The sequence below is a fragment of the Martes martes genome (genome assembly GCF_963455335.1).
Source record: "Martes martes genome assembly, chromosome: 1".
Classification (NCBI taxonomy): Eukaryota; Metazoa; Chordata; class Mammalia; order Carnivora; family Mustelidae; genus Martes; species Martes martes.
Genome location: NC_137888.1, coordinates 192,882,537 through 192,909,411, shown reverse-complemented (window position 1 = coordinate 192,909,411; position 26,875 = coordinate 192,882,537). Strand labels below are relative to the sequence as shown.

General features: G+C 40.8%; 1 protein-coding gene across 1 annotated transcript in view; it reads right to left on the bottom strand.

Annotated features, from left to right (window-relative positions):
* The window catches only part of ERC2 (ELKS/RAB6-interacting/CAST family member 2), a gene marked incomplete at both ends in the record, with an annotated part of 911,416 nt that overhangs the window by 343,214 nt on the left and 541,327 nt on the right, over nucleotides 1–26,875 (bottom strand). The window contains one exon of the mRNA XM_080828630.1: nucleotides 14,508–14,668. Coding sequence (XP_080684756.1) covers nucleotides 14,508–14,668 — 161 coding nt within the window. The remainder of the gene's footprint in view (nucleotides 1–14,507; nucleotides 14,669–26,875) is intronic.

The window sequence follows — 26,875 nt, the reverse complement described above, 5'->3', positions numbered from 1 at the left end:
TAACCTCATTACAAAGAAAGCTTAATTTTAATTTTATTCTCTACAGAAAAGCTACCATTAGTCAAGACCCAAGAACCCTTAGGTGTAAAAGATGTGACCAATCATGTTCATGTTCACACTATGGAAGTTATTATTTCTTTAAAATCCGGGAAAGTTACCTTTCAGTAAAGAAGTTGGAAAGAGACGCAATCAAGAAAAGGCTTTCCCTTCCAGTTATGTGTAGAAATGTCAATAACTGCTAAGAGATAACAAATACTCCACCCAACATGTCAGCCCTGGGAACACTAAGAGTTAAGCATAAATCAGGGAGAATAGAGCTGAAAATCGATTAAGGAATGTGTCAAGTGGTGTAAATCCTTCTGATTTCCCTGTATAATACCACTAAGTAGTCCACGTTGCTGTTTTATAGCAACATTAAAACAAATTAAAATTTAAGCCTCTCACATTTGGATCCCAGGGAATTTCAACTTTATGGGGAAAGGCCTTCATTACAATTCTCCTCCACCGTAAAGTATTTGTAATTTGGTGTCAAAAATGTTTATCTGAAAAAAAGAACGTTTATATTGAAATATTTATGGATGAAATAATATAATGTCTGGGATTTGCTTCAAAAAATACCGGGATAGTCATGGGGAACTGCCAGATAGAAAGGAAACAGGACTGTCAATGACTGAATAATTACTGGGGTTAGGTAAAGCGTATATGGGGGTTCATTTTGCTTTTGTATATAATTGACCTTAAAAAAAAAAAAGTTTAGCAGTATTTTATCTAAATGCATTGGGCCACCAGTTAAGAAAGAGATGATTCTCAGGGATATTCTTCTCTGTTCCATGGAGGTGCCCCTTGCTTTTGAAGGAAGGGAAAGTACCACTCGTTATACCAAACTTACAGTCCTATCTCATTTGAGTGTTTGTTCAGGTACCTGCATGGATCCCACGTTAAAGGCAGGGTTCTCAAGGTACCTTATTTTAAAAATATAACTTAGTAAGGAATTTTTTTCTTTTTTTTAAGAGTTTATTTATTTACTTGACAGACAGAGATCATAAGTAGGCAGAGAGGCAGGCAGAGAGAGGGGGGGAAGCAGGCTCCCCGCTGAGCAGAGAGCCCGATGCAGGGCTCGACCCCAGGACTCTGGGATCATGACTTGAGCCGAAGGCAGAGGCTTTAACCTACTGAGCCACCCAGGCACCCCAGTAAGGAATTTTTAACTGGCCAAAACTCTTTAAAATTCTCCTCTCCTTTAAACATAGGCATTTGGTAAATTCATCTTTCCAAATGAGAAGCTTATCTGACTTCAGTATATTCTTCACTGAAAGACTTTCTGAAGAAATGAAAGTCTGCATAGGAAAGCTTTGGGGAAGTTTAGAAAACTGCTGCTCTAGAACATAAGATGCAGAGGACACCCATACATGAGAGTGGATTACATTGAAATCAGTTGCAACGAACTCAAGAGCCTATGTCCCCGAAGAAAAGAAAATGGCTCTGAACGGTGACCAAGTTTCCAGTCTACCCCATGAACGACTGCTAGATGAAGGGGCACTTGGGTGCCTCAGCTGGTTAAATGATCCTAGGGTCCTGGGATCAAGCTCCACACTGAGCTTCCTGCTCAGTGGGAGCTGCCACTTCCCCTGTTGTGCTCGTGCTTGCTCTCTCACTCTCTCTCTGTCAAATAAATAAATAAAATCTTTTAAAAAATAAATGAAGACTGTTAGATGACATTGTTGAATGTGGAAAGAACTCCTTTCTATACTTTCTAAATCTACCTGGTCTGGTGCCACCTGCCTCCAGATGGGAGAAGGCCTACATGCTAGACAGCCCAGTGTTACAATGCTACTGGTCCCATTACCACACTGGCTCGAGGTCCGTGTATCCCAGAAAGGGACTGAGCTGCTGGTCCACAGTGAGAAAATATAAACATAATACAGGCTATGACTAGACCAGCTCTTCTCAACTAGGGCTGATTTTACTTTCTAAGGGGCTCTGGCAATATGTCTGGAGACACTTTTTACTGCCAATTGGAGGAGAGGATTGCTCCTGGCATCTAATAGTTAAAGGCCAGGGATGCTACTAAACACAGGACAATCCCTACAGCAAAGAATCATCCATCCCAGTGTCAATAGGGTTGTTGCAAACCCTCAGACTAGAGCTATAGTAGCTACAGAAATCCCCTTACAGCCCCCATGCTTGCATGGAGGAATGAAAGTGCTAGGGGAGCAGAACACAGAGGAGGCAGGAAGAAGGGAAAGCCAGGGGCATGCATCTCCACCACCCCCAGAGCCAATCTAACCTCCATTGTGTAAATGCAGATTCCTGTGGGTCTGTTGAAATCTTTCACTTCTCTCCTGGGGCTCCACTGCCAAATTCCTAAGACAAGCTCTCTCCCTCCAGAAGACTGCACCACTTCCCAAATAGCATGCCCACACCCAAATCTATCCTCTGTGCAAAAGCCAGAGACAGTATGGTGTGGTGGTCAAGCATGTGGCCAGACTACATGACAATCCTTAAGAGGTTCAAAATCACCACTGTTATGTGACCTTGGGCTAGTTACTTAACCCCTCTGTGTCTCTGTTACTTCAAATATAAAATGGAGATGATAACAGTACTTATCTTAGAGGGTCATGTGAAGATAATGATTTGTTTCATGAGTGAATGAGTCTATGATTGAACAAATGCCTGAGTCCATGAGGAGTGCTTAGTTGTACCTCAGGCTAGAGTGCTACGTTTAGAGCAGTTGCTTCTCAAAGCTGCAATGCCTTTAGCTTTATGGAAACCCCAAATGCTCTGAGCTTAGCTGAAAGGAGGCTACCCATGGCCCAGAGGCAGCTGACCTGTGCTCTGGCCAGGACGTCCTAGAATGCTCTCTTTCCTTCTATCTCAAGAATCTCTTCCCTCCTCGGTCAGGCCAACAGCCCCAAGCCTGAATTGTTTTCCCTTGTATGTGGCAGGAGCGGGAGGCTGTTTTCACTAGTCCTAAGACTAAGGCTGACTCTGGGCACATCAGCCCACATCCTTCTGGGGCTGGGGCAGCAGCCGTCATTCATATTGAAGGGTCATTTGGAAGCCAAGTGTTTTTAGAAAAACCACAGAATGGCAGTTTTGTTTCAGTGTTTTGACTTAAGCATCAAACAATCTGCTTCTTTTTCCAAAATTACTTAATATGGGAAATGTAAACACTTTCTAACAGCACTTTCTCAAATCATCCTAACAAATCTCACACATATGACCATGGCACCATGGACTTCCCCACTGTACCAGTCTGGGTCTGGCTGAAGACAGAATTCACCACAGATGGGTCCAATGAGGAGACTTCAATGAAAGGTCTACAGAGGAGAGGTGGGCAGGGTTAATAAAACAAACAAGACATGGTGAGGCACCCAGAAACTGGCAACAGTGGGCAGCCATTTCCTTGCGTTGGGCTGAGGGGCAAAAGGAAACATGAGTTAATCTGAGAGGGAGCTGTAGTCATGAAGAGAAGTCCCTGCCTCCAGAGACATGACCACAAAGCAAGAAGGGAACAGGAAGGAAACTCTCTAGCTTTTTTCTCCTCCCACCCTCCCATTTCCAGTGCCTCCTATCGGCTTTGAACCTAATCAGGAGTCAGCCAGCAAAGGAACTCCAGAAATGCACCCCAGGGTGGGCAGCTTCCCAGGGCACAGCCTCCCCTTCCAAATAATGGCAGGAGGTAGGAAAGAGCATGAGGTTGGCCTACCAAACCCCATGTTGCCTTAGAATAAAGCCTTGGATGATGGAAGTCTTAGAAATGCATCAAAGGGAAAGTTTTCCAAGAAAACTTCCAGAGATAGAGCCAAGAGGAGAAAGAAGCTCCAAGCTCAGGGCTCATGAAGTGAACACACAAACACCAATTTCAAAACAGAATGGAAAGACAGCAATTTAACTTTTATCATAACTGCATGCTGGCACTAGCTCCAGTGCCCTCTGCAATTCTCTCCAAGTAAGCGAAGTGCAGGGTATGAGTAATAACAGATTCTCAAAGTTGGCCACAGCCTTCTGCAGGTTCGAATTAAGATCCCAGGGATATTGGCTTAACCCAAAGATCAAGTCAAATACTGCACTTCAATTTTCACAATCCGTTGGTTCCCAAATGCCGTGACTGGAAAACCAAAGACCTCGGCCATACTTGATTGGCGGCTTGGCTTCAGGCGAGAGTTCTCAATTGTTTTGCTGCTGGTGAACTGAGTAGTCTCCTCTCAGCATCTCATTCTCCAGGCAAGATTGCCAGAGCCAGGCCCTTATCTCCCCCAAAAATGTATGCACATGTATATATATACACACACACACACACACACACACACACACACACACACACTCCTTCCCTGGTGCTTGGTCTGCTTCCTTCCCTAACAGTCAAAATTAGAATCTAGCAAGATAACCATTATGCTGAGAAAATCCAGAATATATTTTGAACCTCAGCATTTTGTAGGGTACCAGAACATGGGTAGGAAAGGGAGGGGGAAGAAGGGAGAGGAGAAAGGATGGTGGTTAGAAGTAAAGGAAAGAAGGAAGAGGAAAAGGAAAAGAAAGGGGAGGCTGGGTGGAAGAGAAGGCAGGAGCGGCCAAGGTAGAGGGAAAGGAGGAAGAGGCAGCTAGCAGGAGGCAGAGTGTAACTTTCATCAGCATTCCTTCATTCCTTCAACACACTTGTATTAAATGCTTTCCAGGGATCCAGAATATTCAAAGCCTTCCCCACCTCCATACAATGCCTTGCCCTATAACCCTATATGTCTTCACTGACTTGGAGCCTTTGTGATGTCCTCTTCCAGTGAGCATGAGGATCTTGATATTTACCTGTTCACCCTCCATATCTTAGGGTTGAGGCTTCCCCGATCATATCTGGACTACATTTTACCTATGCCAAGAAGATACTACAAGAAGGCAGAAATCCTTCTAAGTTGGGAGTCCTTCCAAGTCCTGCCCTTCACAGTTCTGGCAGGCAGCTGACATTTGAGCAACAGTCTATTTTCCACTGATGCCCTTAGTCTCTACTCTGACATACATTCTTTCACCTTTGCAGTGTCCACATCTCCTTTTATCCTTTTTGCCCTAAACAACCATTGCAAGAAGTGTTCCCTAGCAAAAGACCTAGCGACCCAGAGGGATGTGGTAATGGAGGGAAGAAATAGAAGGGAGAAACAAAGGTGGAGAGAAAGGGGCATCAATTTATAGAGCTGACTAGAGGACTAGCCCATTGAGAAATATCCAATTTCATACCTTCAATTTACAGTTGGGCAAATGGGGGAACAAAAGACAGCCATAGGTTAAGAAATGATGGAACACCAGAGCTAGAAGGATTGCACGGTCTGTTGACCAATTGGCATGGATGGATCAGGTCTTTTGTATCTTAGTGAGAATTTATATTTATAGGGACCACAGTCTCCTGGGCATTTGGATCTGAGACCTGTGCCAATTCCACTGGCATGAACCTCCATGGTGAGCTGGTCTACAGTCCCAAGAAAGCAAGCCAGAGTCAAGAATTCAAAGTCATTTACACAAAACAGAAAATCCCCAGGCCACCAAGCCCTCTGGGTCAAGATCATGATCCTGAATGGGGAAAACATATCCTGTGTGAGTCCCCTTTGAAAATAAGTTAAATTAGGGCGCCTGGGTGGCTCAGTGGGCTAAGCCTCTGCCTTCGGCTCAGGTCATGATCTCAGGGTCCTGGGATCGAGTCCCACATCGGGCTCTCTGCCCAGCGGGAAGCCTGCTTCCCTCTCTCTCTCTGCCTGACTCTCTGCCTACTTGTGATCTCTGTCTGTCAAATAAATAAAGAAAAATCTTTAAAAAAAAAAAAAAAGAAAAGAAAAGAAGTAAAATTAAATCAGAGATGAGACCCTATAAAGCTTTTCTCTCTTCCCAAATTTAAATACACATTCTTTAAAAAGGGAGGCTAGTTATGGGTTTCTCAATGCTCACTATTGGCATGTAGAGGTGGATCATTCTATAATGTTATAGAGGCTGTCCTGTGCACCGTAGGATGTTTAGCAGCATCTCTGGTCTCTACGCACTAGACGCCAGTAGCAACTACCCTCTAATTGCTACAACCAAAAATGTCTCCAGACTTTGCCGAATGTCCCCTAGGGGGCAATATTAACCCCATGCTGAAACCCACTGCTTAGAGAATCAGACCACTAATGGGGTCATCTGAGTCCAAAGCTCTGTTCACAATGGGAGAGAGTGGGTCAGGCTGGCCTCAGCTCACTCAGCTATAACTTGCAGATTCAGGCTGTGAACTCAAGTCCCAAGAGCCCTGCTCACTGGACCAGAGAATTCTCGTTGCAGGATCTGATGCATGACCCTGGCTGTACTTCTGGCCCTTGGTTTCTCTTTGTGTGATGTAGCTGTCCCATCCATTGCCTCCTGAGGCTACACCTGGCAGCACCCCCCACAAGCATTAGATCAAGTACTTAAAAAATTCCTCCAACAGGATGTTGCTCTTGGATTGGGAGAAGGACCACAACTGTCCCCTTTGACTTGCCATGCTTTATGAGATTGGAAGATCTGTACATTTCTCTTTCCCTGTTCTTAATGGTTGACCTTCCCTAGACCCCATGGAGCTGCTGTGAGGATGGAGATAACATAAAGTATGGTGGCTGGAATTATTTAAGCTCTACAATTCACAAGCATTCAGATTATTTAACTGCTGATTATGATTATTTAAGCTGAAAGATTACACCACTTTAGCTCAGAAAATGTTTGTATTTCCATTAAAAACCACCAGGCCAAGGGCCCTTTTGACTGACATTTTTCACTATTAAAACTATACATACAGTGCATGTTTTTGGTGAGAAGACAGTGTGTCCCTTATTTTGTTTTAAGATAAGGAAGCTGACTTCAAAGGCCTCTTCCAACTAGCTCTCTCCCTATTTCCTCCCTCCGAACATCATTCCAGCCTGCTGTCCTGCACCCCAGAAGCAAGTTGGAAGAAGCACCCATCTTTCTATTGCCTTCTACTATTTAATCAAAACCAGTCCTGCAACTCCTACACTTAAAATTCTTAACAATGACATCTAAGTTCTTCACTCAGAGACGGTGTGCTCAGTGGTAATGATCATGGACTATAGTGTTAAACAGACTTGCATTTGAGTTCCAGGTGTCTGGGACTCAGTTTCTGCATCTACGTAGTGGGGACAATAACATTCCCTAGCTCACAGGAGGTGCCCCTGCCTGACAAGTAATGAGCACTTAATAAAAGTTTACTGGTAATATTAATTCCATCACCCAAAGTCTTGCATGCACTGAATAGTATATATGTCTAGGCTAGTTTAATTCTCTGAAGGCATGTGAATCAGAGATAATATATTCCTTGAGGCAGGGAGAGTGAAGGGTTCTTGATTCTACCCGACATGCATTTAACCAGTAATTTTTCCCTGTAATGATTTGTGAAACATGTTTCTGCTTGACTAATACATTTTACATCTAAAGAGTTTTAAGAAAAATAACACAATGTATAAAACTACAGAAAAATTCTATTGTGGTCCTATTAGCGAAGACTGTGTCCTAAACCAAGCAGTCATTTTTGGCTTTTGGCAAGTTTCTACATTTAAACACAGTTTCTCAAGGGAAGCACAAAGTAGATTTCGGCATCTCCTAAGTGTCATCCACATTTCAGGTCATTTGTTTAGTGTTTATGGCTAGAATTCTTCATTGGAAGCACGGTGATCATCCCCTACCTGGGGATGGAAATTCCCTCCATAGCAAGCAGAACAGGTATTTTTTTGCTAGCACAGGAATTGCTGACACACCTTGGGAGTTGCCTTCAAAGGCTACAGAGTCTTCCTTCCTCCTTTCTCCTTTCTTCTGACTGGAATGTGGACAGGATGGTTGCAGCTAAGACAAAAATCTTGCATCGGGGTGAAAGCCATATGCTGAGAATGGCAAAGCATCAAGACAGGAGAAGCGGAGGTCCCCAGTGACTACACGACTACTTGTATGAGCTTCTGGAATGTGAGGTTTTCTGTTCCTTGCATCTAAAGTTAATTAGACCGCTCCACTATTCTAAAGTTATTTTCATTGCAGTTAGGTTTTACTTATGCACTGTAAGCTTTGTGTACAGCAGGTCTTTTCCACTAAAGGCACTAACACACCAACTTCAGGGTTACAAGAGACAAACAGAAATCATGAGTGATAAGCATTTCTGTGACTGTCTGAAGCACAAACCACAATCGATGTTGGATAAGCAGTTCTTTATGACATTTATTTTCCCTCTCTCTGTCCTCAATCAGTGCAGGTAACCTGGAAAGCTGTGATGAGCTTCATCAGTGTACTAGCTGATTCACTGAGCGGGTGGTAAATAGAAACAACCAGACAAATTAGGACATTCTACAACACATTACCATGGGTATTTAATATTTTTTAAATTGGACATGTTGAAGTTTTTCTAAACAGACCATTAGATACAGAAAGGATTTTACTGTAGCTTCCCCCCAAAATGTTGAAAGCATTAGGGCTAATTTGAAATTTGAAGATAGGATCAGTATATGTGAACTATATGTTTACCTAACATATTAACATGCAACATAACATTACATATCCACTCACACACATACATACATATGCACATACATATATGATGTTTTGCCGCTTAAAAATCACTTTTTCTTAAGTGCATAATTTCATTAAATCCCCATAGCATCTTTGTAAGATGGTGCAACTGAGTTTATTAATTTTAAGTAATGGATGCCTTCAAAACTCCTCTCCCAGGCTTCATTTATCCTGTCCAAATTGCCAGGCACTTAGGATTCCTCTCTAAAGAAATGTGATTTGTCTTTTCTCATGCTGGCATGAAATAAAGAATAAACTGATTTTATCATTTTCTGCACTCTGCCTCTCCTTTGAAGGGTACTTACCTAATGAGTAGCTCTCTCAAAAAGGATCCTAGATCAAAGAAGCCAACAGGATAATGCCTTGGAGTAAGCTGCTGCCTTACCTCACTATAAACTTCCTAAAATAGCTTAGTATACACAAAGGCTTTTGAGGCTATCTGGAGAAGATGCCTAAAATGCAACAATACTGAGTAAATTAAGATGGATCTTACATCATCAGATGAGTTAAAAATATAGAGGTTTTGTTAAAAATCTTTATGTAACACAAGCACCAGAAATCACCACAAGAAGTCTGAAATACACACTTTAAATCATGTAACTATTAACCAGCTCTCAAAACCCTATTCATTCTGTATTTAATACCAAATTGAACTTATCAGTCAGCCTGCCTATCTGCCTATTAAATTACTATGCTAGTTTAAATCTTCTGAGCAGGCACACACAGATAGATTTTAAGTACTATATCTCATGGCCTTCAATTCCTTTTAGCCACAGATATCAAGTTCACCTGTCACAAATTAAATAATTAAGCTTTGGTTATTGAAATGTAAGCTTATTAACCAGCATTAATAAAACCAAACATATAGAATGATGTTCTAAGTATTATTTTAATAAAATTCCTTTTAAATAGGAGCAAATGTAACAAAGATAAAGCATCAGGAAATGTTGTAGCAAGAGGTTTTAAATATTTTTTTTAAGTAAAAGAATAATCTTATAGGGGCGCCTGGGTGGCTCAGTGGGTTAAAGCCTCTGCCTTCGACTCGGGTCATGATCCCAGGGTCCTGGGATCAAGCCCCACATCGGGCTCTCTGCTTGGCGGGAAGCCTGCTTCCCCCTCTCTCTCTGCCTGCCTCTCTGCCTATTTGTGATCTCTGTCAAATAAATAAATAAAATCTTAAAAAAAAAAAAAAGAATAACCTTAAACACAAAGGAAAGTGAATATAGTGCTCTTCTATGAGAATACAGGGTTGGGGCACCTAGGTGGCTCAGTCCATACAGCAGCTGACTTCTGGTTTCTACTCAGGTCATGATCTTAGGCTCCTGACATTGAGCCCCACATCAGGCTCCACGCTCAGTGGAGAGTCTGCTTGAGATTTTCTCTCTCTCCCTCTGCCTCGCCCCCACTGGTGTGCACTCTCTCTATCAAATAAATAAATCTTTAAAAGGAAAAAAAGGAAGAAAATGCAGGTTGGGGACTGTCAGTTCCTTCCAGTGTCAGAATAATGACAGGCAATTAGGACACTAACCAATAAGAACCAAACTAAATGGGGAGGTGTTGGGAGGAAGAATCCTATGTGAAATACAGTCAAAGGCTCTCCTCTGACCTAGGTCCCTAAAAGGGTTCTCAGTCTAGGAAATTACACTGAATTTTCCATGTTCCTCTTTATTCCAAAGACCTACAAGTGTCCTTACCTTTGGAATAGCTTTCTAAGTGGGATTCCAAATTTCCTTGGTTATAGAAAAAAAAATATTTTTCTCATCTATCTATTCATTTACTTGCTTATTAGTTCATTCATTTCCTCCACTCATTTTACTAAAGTGCAAGCTTGATAAGGTGGGATTTTTCTGTTTGTTCACTTAGAACAATCCTTGCCACATAGTAGGTACTCAACGAATATGAATTTTTGTGCTAATTCATCCTTTCATTCCTCAAAAGTTTATAAAATGCCTACCACATGACAGGTTCTAGATATCCAATACTAAAAAGAAATTACACTATAAATAAAATAAAACCAACTCATGAGAAATCTTTAAATTAGAGGTATCAAGCAGTATTTTCTCATTCTAAATTCAGTCTAAATTTAAACTAAGAAGATAATTTCCTGCACTGATCCAGGAGAATGGGAGGGAAAAATGTAGATGTTTATGGCACATGTCCTAAAATGATAAAACACAAAACAAAACTCTGGTTATAAATGAAACAGCTGGGTTGTGGGGGTAGTTATCAAAAGGTAGCACAAGGGATCTTTGTAATGATGGAATAATTCTATATCTTGACTTTGACAGTGGTTACACAAATTTACACATGTGATAAAATTGCATACAACTAAATACATACACAAAACAAGTGCATTTAAACCCAGAGAAATCTGAATAAAGTCGGTAAATTGTACCAATATCCATTTCTTGGTGTGATCCTATGCTATAATTTATAATTATTCAAAATGTTACTATTGAGGAAAATGATTTCTTATAACTTATAAATGATAAATGATTTCTTATAACTGCATATCAATTTATAATTACTTAAAATTAAGTTAATAAAATAGAACAGCAGAATGTTTATCAAAACATTCTTTATATTGGCAAAACATTAAAAGAAAAACCAAGACAAGTGGGAATATTACACGGAAAGCCATTTCGGTTCCATATAAGTACCAGTGAGGTACCTGCAAGCGCCCATGACTTCCAGTGGGAATGGTGTTCACCAGGGCCTGGTGAATTCCGTATTAGTAATTTTGTGGATGGGAGTCTGGTTTAGGCACGCTGGGAGGCTGGACCCAGCTGCTTTCCAATTTTAAAACTCTGTGCCATTTGATTTTACAACGAATTTAACAGACACCACCTTTCATTTCAAAAGCCCCTTTTATGTTTCAAAGCACTTTCACATATGCTGATCTATATTCATTTTCAGTGCAGTACTTAAAAAAAAAATCCTGTCTGTACAACAATTCTATAGAGTAGGCAAAGCAGTTATTATCACCTCCATGTTACTGAAGGGAAAACTGAGGTAACCAGGTAGTGATCTCCTTCAATATTATGGGTAAGTTAACATATCCCAGCTCCTTTCTCCTGACTCATGGCCCCACCCCTGCATCCTCTAAAACCATACAACCTCTCCCTTCCTACACGGATTGGGAATAGATAGACTTTGCCTGAAATTGCTTACAGGATGCCTGCCAAGTTGAAAGAAAACCAATAGGGTGCCTGGGTGGCTCAGTCAGTTAAGCATCTGCCTTCGACTCAGGTCATGATCCCGGGGTCCTGTAATCGAGCCTGTGTCAGTCTCCCTGCTCCGTGGGAGAGTCCACTTCCCTTTCCCCTACCCCTACTGATGCACGCACGCTCTCTCTCTCTCTCACTTTTGCTCTCAAATAAGTAAAACCTTAAAAAAAAGAGAGAGAGAGAGACCCAATAATGCTTGTCACAAGTGATAGTAAATACTGACAGGGATATACCCCATCTGAGTTTTTCCACTAACTTATGTTGACTCAGTTAATGTCCAGTAACCAATATGTCAACTCAGCTTAAAAATCAGGATTGATCAAACCAGTTGGTTGACTTGAACAGCCCAGGAGGCTCCTGAATCTAATTGGGATTTTTGGTCAATATAATTCCCCATACCTGTGTCCCCATAGTCCTGGGAAGGAGCCCATAAGTGGGGCTTCTGGGCCAGTTAAATAGTGAATAGGGTCCATATTGGGCTCAATGAAGCAGGGCTTTGTTACTTTTACCAAAGGAATTAACAGAAGAATTCTGTATTTATTTTGCAGTGGCAGAAGATTAAGCACTTGAGCAATAATGTGGCAATTCACCAAAAGAGGTCTTAGTTAGGTGCTATCTGAAATCATGAAATTAAGTGGGAAAACATACACACGGAAAAGGTTTATATGTTTAAGAAAAATAAATCCAAATTTTAGATAAATGATACTCTTCACAAAGTATACTAAACAAATGACATATTTTCATTGGCTGATAGCGTCATTTACACACATATATCATTTTCTGTGTGCCAAGCCCTCCTGAGTGGCTCTCCTCTCAAACACTCCACGAAAGTCGTTATAGAAGGAAACAGAAGGGCCAGCAATGTTAAGGTCATTTCCCCTAAATCACACAGCTGCCAAGTGGAAGCAACAGGATTCCAACCCAGATCTGATGACTCCCAAATCAGTGTGCTTCACTGTTACTCGCTCTCTCAAAATGCTGAAAGTATATGTCCTTTTTATAAACAAGAAGTAATGGACATTTCCTTAAAAAGCCATAATAAATCACTCCAAGAGATACAGAGTTAACTTGGAGATAGCTGGAGAACAATGACAGAAACTAGGCTGAACTTCACACATCACAACACACAAGGGGGCAGAAGTGGGGCTGGTGAATGGAAAAGAATAAAAAGTCTGAAGGAATCAATGTACTGCTATTGTTAATAAATTATTGATCAAGATGGTAATGTCACAGATGTTTGAAATACTCTTCCTCTTAACTACATAAAATCCAGTCTTTGCATTCAATCTATTCACTCATTCAATAAACAATTATTGACCGTTTACCATATGCTGGGCACTGTTCTAGGCATTATGATAACCACAGTGAGTCAAACTGATGAAAGTTTCAGGCTTGGTGGAATGCACATAAGCTCCACAAGAAAATAAGACAGTAGAAAGGGAGCTTGATGTAGATTTCAGTTTTAATCCTGGCCAGATGGCCTTAAGCAAATTACTTGAAATCTCTCTGAATCTCAGTTTCCTCACTTCTAAACTGAGGATAATAATATCTGTTTTTATTATATATTATTTTATTAGGAAAAAAGCAAGTTTAGGCATTAAAAAAACTACTTATTCTTTGGTCTTGGAGAAACTGAGGTAGTTGACAAGGAATAAAAGTTTTGTCCTCATTATTAAATCCTTCAAAATATTTCATTCCATATTTTCCATGATCTAAGCTTTCTGGGTTTAATGTTAACCATGTGTAAGACTTATGGGGTCAGGATAAGGTCATGCTTCCATACCTAGCCACCAATTTCAAAGTCTATGTTACAGGCTTAAAATGCTATAATTATGTACGTTTCCCTTACTGTGGAAGGAAGTTAAATTATATCTTAGTGATTATTTCATCTTAACTTATAGAGAGAGATGCTGCTTCTTGCCTACTTCTTTAGGAACAGATCCACAGCCAAGTGATTATTTCTAAAATCTTTGAGTAATTTTCTTTCCTATGTTCTTCCATGGTGATATTATTTTGTTTTAAGAATGAAATAAGAGCTAGGTGGAGATGGGTGTGTCACAGGACCACAGGAAGTATCATTGCCCAGCATGAGGTCACACTTTATTGATTAAATCAAAGAAAGAGACTGGTTCCTGTCTCCCCCTACCGCTCACCTACCCTACCCTGGGGTGAGGGGGAAGAGGTAGCAGGGGGATTTCCAAGTCTGTTTTTATCAGCCCAGCAAATCGGAGTCCTTGCTTTCTAAACAAAGAGGTGCCAACCTTGAGACTCTATGAAAGCCAACACAAGCTACGCATTGTACACATGTGAAAAGAATATAATTAGCAAAGTTATAGTCACAATTAGGAAATATCTCCTCAGAAAAGTTTCCACTTAGCTCTGAGCAGCACTCAAATTACTATTGTGCTTAACGAGGCTTCTGTCTCTTCGCCAGCTCAGACCTCTGAGACAAATCTAAGAATAACAGCGCCGTCCGCAAAACACAGACGCACAAAATTTAATGCTGGATTTTTTTTTTAATAACAGATATGAAAAATGTGCAAATTGGGACATGGAAGCTATAACTTAAAAAAAAATAAGAAGCATAGTCACGGAAATGAATAGTTAAGTGTTGGGTAAATTATTCTTTCTTCAAAATCTTTGTCTTTTCTAGCCTTCCCTTCCCCATCCCTGAAGAAAAGTTAGAAAAGAAAAACCAGGAAAACAAAAATGGGCACTCACTTCATCTCCAGGATCTCCTCCAGCTGTTTTCTCCTTTCTATCCGGAGGTTGGCCAAATGGGCTTCTTTTTCAGCTAGAGACTGCTGCGTGGAGGCCAGGCGTGCCTTGGTGGCATCCAGTTCCTGTCTGGTCTTCTCCAATGCACTCATCAGTTCCTCTATCTGAAAGGCACAGGGAACATGGTGTATTATTTCTCCTTCATTCAAGCACCAGGCCTTCCTTGCTAGCCTGTGTTCTGATAGACACAAAGGAATCATAGCCATCCTTGAACTGGGCACTGTATCTTAGAGTCCAATCTTTCTTTGTCACTGGTTGAAGATAAATGTTTCAACACAAGTCCTCATTCAATTGGATTATCCAATAATCTTTATAGAAACTATTTAATATATTTATCAGTAGTGGAAGGTAACTGGCTTGACCCAACTTCAACCTGTGTTTGGCAAAAATCTCAGATACTGCCTCATAGTTGGCGGAAGGCAACGCTCAAAATGCATTTGCCCAGCACAATATACTTTTGTGTGTAGGCCCCAGAGTATTCTGACAGGAAGTTAATCTACGTGTTTCAGATTCATTCATGTTTTAACCTATCAAAGTGTTGTTTGGCAAAAGCAATTTGATGTCCAAGGGGCCTCCGGAGCCCCCCTCTCACCTCACCTCCCTGACTCACATTCAGGAAGCAAGGTAAACAGAATTCCAGCCACAAAAGGTTCAAGTTTGGTTTGCCCCTGAAGTTTGAGAGGGTTCTAAACTTGAAATAAATGACATGTAACTTTTATAGGGTGCTAATACACCATAGAAATAAGCCAGACTATCAGATATCTAGGATTTTTAGCCAGGTCCCAAAAAATTGGACCAGGGAGCCCCACGGCAGGCCTTATTCTCCCTAAACCATTGGGGGCTTTTAAAAGCCAACACACAACAAAGAGAGCTGGTGTTTACGGTTCTGTTCCAGAGACTTCTGTGGAGTGAGCCAGTGAAATGCCATCCTTTGCACAGATGCAGGCCGCATCCACCCTGCTGATTTAAAACCATGATTCCAGGAAGTTTCTAGATTCCAGGGTTGATATTTGGGTTTCTAAGCCACCCTCCCACTTCCAGCTGAACTTGGCAGAATGGGATCATCCATCACTAAAGTCAACAGAACACCCTTCAAAATGTGTCAATGACATGTTAGGTTCCAATTCATAAAGACTTTCTACACAATTTCTTCAGTTTTACATGGAATTTTTTCAGAATAAGCATTATAGTTCACATCCAAGGTAAATTATATGCTTTTAAGATGCAGAAAACCCTCCATTTTTCCCTGATAAAAAGAGGAATTTGATGACCATATAATGTAAATCAAAGCCAAAACCAAAAACAGTTTAAAAAGCAAGGAATATGAAGGTTAACCATGAAAGTCCCAGAACCACACCTGCCTAATTGTAGAATAAATGGTATTATTTAACTTTAGAAATATACAAAATTTTAAAAGCAATTGTAATATTTATATCTTATATAAATTTATAGAATATTATAAATATGACTAGCAGCCCTTTTACAAAGCAATGCTTGGTGAGCCTGAAACAGGTATTTTTCCTCCTCTTCCCCCCCGCCTATTTTTGATAGCAGCGTAAAAAAAAGATCAGAATTATGGTCATTCCAAGTGCCAACTCAGATTCAGTTTGCCTAACCCTCCATGGGATGGACTGTGTCCTCATGACCCCATTTCCTTTCGTAAATTGCTCTCTATTCCAAATGCACTATTGATCTCAGAGAAGAGGGAGACTATCCAGGATTCTCACTTGCTAAATCCTTCTCTCATTAAGTTGACGCTGACCTGTCTGTAATCCACAGATATAGAGCCACTCAACTGGCTTTCCCAGTGCTTAGTTCACACACCACTTTACTGCTTGGGGCCAGCCCCAGCTAGTTTTATATTAACCCAACTTTAAGATTACACTTTAGAGTTTAATGACTTGCAGTCTTCCCTGGTCATTTCAGTAATAACCACATGCAAAAACCTGGGCGCCTAAGAAATATGGTCCAGAGTTTTTACTGATGGAGATGTCATTGGCTTCTAGCATCAGTAACTCCTAATATGAGGTAAGACTGCTATTCTCAACACCTAGTAAGCAGAGCCTCCAGTAGTTTCTCAGGCCAAGGCCTACGACTCCTCCAAATTCACATACCCGGGCCAGTAAGTATTGTATACTGAGGACCACTGGGGTCACTGGGCTCAGATACATAGTTCTAGTCTTCACACAGCCACTGTTTCTCTCTCTGACTTTGTACTAATGATCACTCGCTTCTTTGAGTCTCAGTTTCCTACTGATGACCATGATACTTCCGGGTTAAACACCTAGAGTTCTGAAAACTATTTCCTTCGCTACCAAAGCAGGACCATTAAAAAACAAGAAATGTTTTCCCTCTTGTCGTGGCCATTAGGGTGGATTAACAATATTCCAGTTCTCCTCTGTAGGGGCACATGGTAGGGCCACACTTCCCCACTCTGTTTTAATTGGGGTGAGGCTTTGGTCAATAAAATCATTGTCATTTTCAGGTAGAAGCATTTAAGTGCTAGTACTTAAGCCCAACCTTCCCTTTTCCCTGTGATAACAGAAGTGTGTTTCAGATGATGTCTCCTTCAGCCTGAGTCTCCCAGTGACCACAGTGAAGTTCAAGGTCAACCCACATCACATACGTAAGGTATAAATCTTTCTTGTAACAACTACACCATGAGATGATGGACTGTCTGGCTGTTACCCCAGCCTGGCCTGGGCTGTCTTGACTGCTAAACCGTACACTTATTAACAAGTGCCCCAAATCTGCCTCCATCTCCCTACCAGTCCCCTCTCATCAAGAAAGAAAATTGCTTTTCACTTTTGCTATCCCGTGGAAACGCTACACTTGCAAGCCATTGGTACCTTCCTTCTTGCCACATGTCTTTTTTTTTTTTTAAGATTTTGTTTATTGATTAGAGAGAGGGAAAACATGAGCAGAGGGAGGGGTAGAGGGAGAGATACAGACAGACTCCCTGCTGAGCAGGGTGCCTGACAAAGAACTCAATTCCAGGACCCTAAGATCATGACCTGAGCTGAAGGTAGATGCCTAAGCCACTGAGCCACCCAGGCGCCCCCCACATGTCTTTTCTTAATGTACTGTTTGCACAGCCAACTTCTTTCCCTCACTTGACATAACATTTTAGCTGACTGTGTATATGTATCTTGTGCCTTAAAAAACACCAGATTAGAATCTCAGCTCCATCACTTACTATGTGACTCACACAAGCTCCTATATCTCTTTCAGAGTCACTTTCCTTACCAGGAAACAGGGGACCATACTGCTTATTCTGTTCCATATTTATGGGCATTAAATGAGATGATGTAGCCTATATATTATTTATATATATATAAATAATATGTATATTTATATATATTATTTATTCTTCTTCTACCTGATGTTAATAAAATGATTTTTCTTCTGATGAGAATAAAGTACACTCATCATACAAATTATAAAAGACACAGATATAAAAATTTAAAATTTCTCTTTTTATTTAAGATTGAATAATGACATTCTTTTTCATTAAGATCACCCAAAATCCTACCACCTGGAAATAAACACTATACAGATTTGGTTAAAATTTCTCCTTGTCTCTCTCTCTCTCTCCCCCTACCCTGTGTGTGTGTGTGTGTGTGTGTGTGTGTGTGTGAGAGAGAGAGAGAGAGAGAGAGAGACTGGGATACTATACACAATTTTCTAAATAGTTCTCAATAAATGTATCATGAGAATTTTCCCCTTGTCATTAAATAGTCATTTGTAAACACAGTTTAATGGGTAAGTAGGGTTCCATCCACCATTTTCCTAAAACCAACTCTTCCCTTGAGTTCTATAAAGGTCTCTTTTAGACTGAAAACCTAGTTCCCGTATTTCTTTAGTAAATTCTTCATCTTCCTACAGTCTATAATTGGATTCTTCCTCTTATTACTCTGTCCTAGAGACGTTTTCTTCATCCATATAGATTCTTAGCAGGAAAATGAGGTCTGTCTCCACACTTCTCACCTATATACAGATAGCTTTCAAACTTTATCTTTTATTACCTTGACCTCTTTCACATATACCTAACCACCTGTTGATCACTTCCGTTTGGATGTCCAATATCACTTTAAATGTAAGATAACCAAAAGCAAACTCATGATCTATATACACCCACCTAAACCAAATCCCTACCACCCACTCCTTGCTATCCCAATCTGTCACTACCTACACTCCCTAACACATCTACAGGTCCAACACCCTGACCTTTACTCAGTTACTCATGTTTAAGACCTTAGAACCTCATCTGTCTCCTCTCCTTCCTCTTTTATTTTCTATTCATCATCAAGTCTTATAGCTCTATTTTGGAAATACTTCTCAGATCCAACATTCTTTTTTTTTTTTAAGATTTTATTTATTTATTTGAGAGAATGTGAGAGAGTACAAGTGGGGGTGGGAGGAGAGGGAGAAGCAGACTCCCCACTGAGGAGTGAGCCTGACGTATGGCTCAACCCCAGAACCCTGGGATCATGACCTGAGCTGAAGGCAGACCCTTAACTGACTGAGCCACCTAGGCATCCCCATCATTCTTTTCTATCATTACTATTGACAACTTAAGCTTAGGTCCCTTTCTCTCCCAGATTTCTGATGGGGTTGAAAATAATTTTGTGAGTGTGTGTGTGTGTGTGTGTGTGTATTCCTAGCCTTTGCCTGTATCCCCTATCCTAAATAAGGACATGGTTTTGCTTGATCAGCTTCTCCCCATCATAGTGTCTCTCTCAGTTACGTCCATTCCTGGATTTTAGGACATGGAATTAGCCAATGGATAGCAAAGTGAACTTGAGAAACCAAGTGTAAAGGTACAGAACTTTGAAGCACAGGCTATGATGATCTATGTAATAGAAAGTGGGAGAAAGAAGTCAGAAGGGAAGGAGGAAAAATGAGCCCTGAGACTGGGGAGAGAGACAGGTTTTTGTTTTAAGGGCAGGAAAAGGAAATTGTGAAGAAAAGGGGAAGGAGGAAAAAGTTGAGAGGAGCTATTCCTGGGGCCCCTTCAATGTTTTCCTAAGACACAAATTGAAGAATTAGACTACCCTTTTGATTTTTTTCAGCTGTTTTGACTATGTGTGTTTGAAAGTATATTTAAACTGGGCCCTATGGGTCTGGGATTCAAAGATGTCCCATAGGATTCACTGTCATAACTTATCTCTACTGCCAAGACACTATACCTAAACCACCAATATTTTGTTAAAAATATCACTGGCCTAGCTCCAACAGAGCTCCCAATTACCAACAGTAGTAGTTTTCAAAATGTGTTCCTTGAGCACCAGATGTTCCCGAGTGCATCTAAGGGCTGATAAATAGGTCACTGGCATGGGACAAGGAGTGTGAATCAGCAGAGAACTTTTCCACCATCCCACACTCACAGGGAGTTGTTCTACTTCTGTTTGACATGTAGAATTCTACTCAGGATTTTGAATTTTTTGAAAGAAATTAACATTTTAAAATTCTGAGAATGATTAGAGCATGATTATGAAGCCAGACTGTACTAACAACACCTGTTTCACCATGTATTAGTCAAAGAACCTGGGAAAGGGTCTGAATTTTCTCATCTGGACAATAGTACATCTCATAAGGGTTACTGCAAGTATCAAATGAAGCAGTGAGTGTACAGTTCTTAGTGCAGACACTGGCAAATATGAAAACAGAAGAGGCAGCACAGCATAGTGGTTACAAAACAGAATTTGGGAGCTAGCTTACCACTTACAATCTGTGCCACTCTCAGTGAGTTACAAAAGTTCACTAAGGCTCAGGTTCCCTCATGTGTGATGGGAGAGCAATAACAGAACTTAGCTCCCAGGGTTTTTGTAAAGATTCAATGGGTTAACATCTGTGACCCTCTGAAAACAATGCCTAGGACTTGGTGCCATAGAAATGTCAGCTCTTATTTATACAGTGCCTGGTAAGTATTCAACCCATTTCATGTTTGCTTATTACTGAATTCAAATATTGTGCTTCTTGTCACCTATCTGCAAATGCATATGCATGCATACACAAACACACATACACATGCACAGCCCTGGATTGCCCCACAATGACCCCCCTCCAGTTACCAAAATCACCCCACCTTTAAAGTCTGTCACAGAACCCTGGATTCCTTCACAGCCCTGACTCCTTCCAGTATCCATACTCAATAAAGAGCTGCAGGATGGCAGGAAGGGTACAGTGATTAAAAGCTGGAAAAGCACATACCTGGATCAAGTTTTGGTTTCCCAATAGGATCTCTATGACCTGAGGCCAAGCTTAACACAGTGTTTCTTAAACCTGGTTGTACATTAGAATCCTTTGGAAAGAATTCTGATGCCATGGTTGCATCTCCACCAATTAAATCAAAATGCTGGAGGGTGGGAGTCAGGCTTTTGTATTTTATTAAAGATGCAGATGATTCCTAAGTGATTCAAAAGTGAAGCCTAGCGTAGGATCCCTGGACATTACTGACCTTTCTCTAAGCTTGCAGATCCTCCCCTATAAAATGGGGAGGAGACAGAAACTACTGCACAGCATTGGCACAAGCATAAAGGGAAACAATACACATAAAGCATCCAGCCCTTTCTGCTGGACACCCTGGAAGTGTCTATGACAGTTACCCTTGTCCCTGGGAGGGGTTCCTAGCCACATTACCTCCATCCAACCTAAGTACCAAGCACCAATTCTTACTGTCTACTCTTGACTTTCTACCATTTAATTAAACACCACTTCACATTTCTGCACAACTTTTCACATGGATGCTAAGTTGCTACAACTGGATCGTAATCCCCTGGAGGGCAAGGACCACACCTCCATCCTCTTTGGAAGCCCCTTCAGCCCTTGACTCAGTAAGTACATGCAGGATGGCAGGAAGGGGAATGCAAAGGCGTGATTCTGAAACACCATCCTTTGACTCACTTAGTGAAATGACAGATGAAGTGTGAGTCCGAACCTGATACTTTCCTACCCCATAAATCAATGGTTACCTTGCCATCCTCACCAAACACCCTTCAAGGTCTTGCTCTCTGTTTGCCTCAAGCACCTTCTCCTTGGTATGGAGATGAGGGGGCTCAGTTACCCAGCTCCTGAATGCAAGGGGGCCCTACATTCACTGCCAGCCCAGCAGCCACTAACAGCACCCAGAAACTGTGAGTTTCAGGATGGCACAATAAAAATGTCCCAAGCTTTGATCTGGAGTATAAGCAAGGAGCTTTTAATCCTACACTGCATTCCACATGCTCTGCCCTGGGACCTGGGAAATATGAACTTCCTCCTCCTTTGTCACCACTTCACAGGGCATCTCCTATGTGTCAGGCACTCTGCTGGACACTTGTGGTAGGCTCATCCTCAGAAGCTTTCTGGTTTGGCAGATAAGTTTAAATCAAAAAACTATTTAATCACAATTGTGATTTAAAAAAAAAAAAGGCTAGGGATGCCTGGGTGGCTCAATCAGTTAAGCTCTCGATGCTTGATTTTGGCTTGGATCGTGATTTCAGGGTCCTAGGATCCAGTTCCACATCAGGCTCTGTGCTCAGCAGAGTCTGCTTGAGGATTTCTCTCTCTCTCCCTCTGTCCCTCTCCCCACTCTCTATTTCCCTGTCTCTCTCAAATCAATCAATTTTTTTAAGCTATTAAAGAAAAGTACTGAGTAATGAGCAAGAGTGAAACAAGACCCAGTCCTGCCCTAGACCCCATGGTCCACCTCCCTAAATCAGTTCAATGGAGTAGCTTGTGGAAGAGAAAGGAAAAAATGAGTGCTGTGGGGACTGTGGGGACCTGTGGTCCTGTGCATTAGAGAATTGCTACTTGGAGAATCACAATGATTATGAGTCAAAAATCATTTTTGAGAAGCTCAGTAGGAAATCAACATATTTGACTTGATTTAACATAGCATTTGCTTCTTTCAGAGGTATATCTATTGGTAATTTACCAGACAATAATATTTCCTGTGGGGGAAAAATTTAGAAAACCGTTTAATTCTTAAAATGCCACCTTCAGTGAAAACAGAATTCACAGCAACCTCAGAAGTCTTTTATAAGACTCAAGATGTTCCAACTTAAAATAATTCCCTAAAAGGTCCCCAAATACATTAAAACTGAAATTCTGATACTCTTATCTAGAAAGCTAAGATTACATTTTAAAATACATCAGCTTGGGGGCGCCTGGGTGGCTCAGTGGGTTAAAGCCTCTGCCTTCGGCTCAGGTCATGATCCCAGTGTCCTGGGATCGAGCCCTGCATCGGGCTCTCTGCTCCGTGGAGAGCCTGCTTCCTCCTCTCTCTCTCCCTGCTGCCTCTCTTGCCTACTTGTAATCTGTCTGTCAAATAAATAAATAAAATCTTTAAAAAAAAATACATCAGCTTGTTGTTACAAATATAGAACATAATAATTAAAGGTTTCTTCAAGCTAGATGTCTATTAGGCCACACAAATTTAAAAAACACTTAAATGATTGTGTGTCATTTCTGATTTTATAAGTCATTCCATGTGGCAGATCATAAAAACTGTCTTATAAAATGGTTAAATTGCCAGGACTGTTCTATTGCATTTGAATAATTCATAACTCCATACACTTTAAGAATAATGAAGCTGTTAAATGAATTTCTAAAGAGTCTAGTGCTTACACCCAGCTCTGGAGAAACTTTCGGAACTTTTAAAGTGAACAGCGGAGCCTTAAAACAATAAAATAAAAAACCTGTTTAAGACCTTAAATCATTAACATGTGTCGACTTAAACTTACACATACATTTGTGTTGTTTAACTAAATATTTGAAAACCAGCTTCTCTCTCAGTTATCTGCCAAGAGCCCCACTCCAGGTTCTGCGTGTCTCTTCCTGACACGTGGCAACGTCCTGTGCTTTTCATGAGGCTTGCTTGGCAAGAACTGATCTTCAAATATTTTGATAAAACAATTTTTTTCTTAAATCATATGTCAGTATTGAGTTAGTGCTATTTTGTGTTAATGATTTGGAATTTTTAAACAGTTTTATAAACCGTGTTTTAAAAATGCATGGTCCCTTCGGTCTTAGCCTTCACCATCCATCCTGGTTTTCTGTCTTTACTCATCCTGCGTGCAAGAGGACGGTAGTTTTCAGTCTGCACCAGAACACATAGCCAATGAAATCCCCATATCCCAGGTTATAGCCAAACTGGAATGTGAATTGGTCCTGTGGGAATAGCTGGGACTGGCCCAGGTCTGCTTTGGGCACAGAGAAGGTCACCCAGAGATCAGAGGGTGAAGATAAACGCTGAAACCCTCCCTCCTCAACAGCAAGAACTTCGAACTTCTCAGACAGTGATGCTTATGGCAAAGAATCTGTTAAAACGAGGGCTACTAATCTTATTTTTCCAATTACTCTTATCTGACATTTCTATCTGTACCTCCTTCCCACCTTCCCACTGCTGTCTTAGACTGACACCTTTTGGAAAGGTTGAAACTGAAAATGCCCAGACTGCTTTCTGCCTGGACCTAACCACCCTCAAGATTGTGTTTGGGATTTGCTCCCTCCTCGCTAAAGTTTAAGCATCTAGGAGATTTGCTTCAATATGTCACCTCTGATCCTTCAGCAGCAAACAAATACCCACATCAAGTGAGTGTGTTTGGGCTCAAGCTCTTTGATTTTGACTATACTTTAAATTCCCCCTTTTCCTTCCTTTCTTCCCAGGCTTATTAACAAAACTTCAGAGCACAATAGAAGATGGATTGTGAAGAAATGTATAAACTACATACATCTGACTTAGATTCTGTTAAATCAAATAGTGTTGGAACACAAGTGAATAAAAGTCTCCCCACAATGCCCTGAGCACTCTTTATTCCAGATCAGACTGGGCTCAGTGGAAACTCCTTGACAAAAAGGCTGTGTAGGTGACCTTCTGTGTATGTTTGCTGTAGGTACTTCTTGAACAATTGGGAAGCATTCTTTACTTTGCCTGTACACTGTTCACAGCATGGCAAAGAGCTAGTCTTTTCCCTAACAGTCTAGGAAATTCTTGGAAACAGGATAGCTAGTGGTTAAGACTATGGACTGTGAAGCCAAAAGGCTTAGTTCCCAATCAGGATCCAGCCATGTGCAGGCTATGTGACTCCATAAAAGATTCTTGACCTCCATTTACATGAGTTCGTTTTCTGTAAACTCTGGATAATAATTGCAGCTCCTGGGCTCCTTGTGAAGAACCCACGAGTGCAGCAGTTACACACTGGCACACAGCAAGCACGCAGTAATCTATCATCATTATCAATAGTGATGTTAGTTGACACACCGGTGCTTAGCCTTCAGCCTAGGAGAGGACAGGTTTTCTTCCATTTCTCAGAGATACATATTTTTCATTTTCAAAGGAAAGGTGAAATTTTTAACTACGGAATCAATAACAAACCAAATAAATCACTCTCAAGTATGTGTTGTTCGTATTTTAGTTTAATTTAACTGAATTCCAAACACAACCATGAAGGAACTCGTTAAGACATTAGAGCAGTAATATTCAATAGAACTTCCTATGATGATGGCAAGGTTCTAACTTGCTCTGTCCTATACACCTGTCACTAACTACATGTGGCTACAGAGCACTAGAGATGTTACTGGTACAACTGGCAAACTGAATTTTTAATGTAGTTTAATCTTATTTTTTAAACAATTTTTATAGGATTTTTAAGAGATTTTATTTATTTATTTGACAGAGATCACAAGTAGGCAGACAGGCAGGCAGAGAGAGAGGAGGAAGCAGGCTCTCTGCTGAGCAGAGAGCCCGATGCGGGGCTTGATCCCAGGACTCTGGGATCGTGACCTAAGCCAAAGGCAGAGGCTTTAACCCACTGAGCCACCCAGGCGCTCCAATGTAGTTTAATCTTAATTAAAACTAAAACGTAGGGCACTTGGGTGGCTGTTGGTTAAGCGTCTGCCTTCAGCTCAGGTCATGACCCTAGGGTCCTGGGATCGAGTCCCACATTGCGCTCTCTGCTCAGCAGGGAGTCTGCTTCTCCCTCTGCCTGCCACTGCTCCTGCTTGTGCTCATGCTCTCTCTCTCTCAAACAAGTAAAATTTTAAAAAATTAAAATATAAATAGCCAATTCTAGTAGCCACTGTACTGGAAAGAGCCAGAGCATCTAAGTTTTACAACTTTATTGTCCAATAGTGTTTAGAAATTATTTCAATCTTTAGGGCGACTGGGTGGTGCAGTCAATTAAGTGCCTGACTCCTGGTTTTGGCTCAGGTGGTAATCTCAGGATCGTGAGATTGAGCCCCGTTCAGGCTCCACATTCAGTGCCGAGTCTGCTTAGGACTCTTGCTCCCTCTGTGCCCCACTTCCCCTTCCCACCTCTCTCTTCCTCTCTCAAATAATAAATAAAGTCTTAAAAAATTATTTCAATCTTTGTGGAAAGTTTATCTCTTTTGAATATGTGAGAAAAACTTTTTAATTTCTTTAATTTCATTATAGTTCATGAATTACCATTTTATCCATGATTCCACTTTAGGAATTTATTCTAATGCTATCATAATGTATGTTGCCAGAGGAAATTATTCTGAGGACATGTTCATCATAGTCTTGTTTATAAAAATCAGAATAAAAATTTTGTTAGTGTGGATATATATACACAAATGTATACATATAGGCACACATATGTACACTCAACTTTCACATAAGTGAGTTAAATAAATTATAATGTGTATGTGTAAGTGTTGCAAAGAAATTGGATAGTAAATTAGAGGCATCCAATTGTTGAGATGTTGGACAGATATTAAACACTAAGTAGAAAGATTGAATGTAAAGGAAAGAGGTTCATGAAATCCCAAGTGAGAAAAGCAAGCTAGTAAATAGGAAATACAATGCAATCCCAACTATATGTGGGTTTTTAAATGTATATTCACAGAAAACAAAAAGATTAGAAGGAAACATCAAAGGAAAAATATCAAAATATTAACAATGTGTTTGTTTCTAGGCATGTTATTTCAGGTAATCTATTCTATTTTTCTTCGCACTTTTGCTGCAAATATGAATTATTAATGTAAAAAAAAGAACTTTTAAAAAATTATAACCAAGGAAAGTCTGCATAGGGCATACTTCTGCTCCCATGGAACAAGCGGTTGCTGGTAAACCAGCCTCCAAAGGAGAGTTACAAAGCACAAGTCCAGAGCAGGGCAGGGCCCTCTGGTGGCAGTTACAGTGGCAGCTACCCTCAGCCAAAATAATTTTAACTCAGGCCACACTTCCAGGCATGGCTGCTTTGCTCCTGACACTCATTTAGATTTATGCTGATTATAATCCCCGGTCACCAGGGAGTGTTTGAGTGTTAGTGACTCCAGAGCTGTCAACAGTCATTCCTGCCACC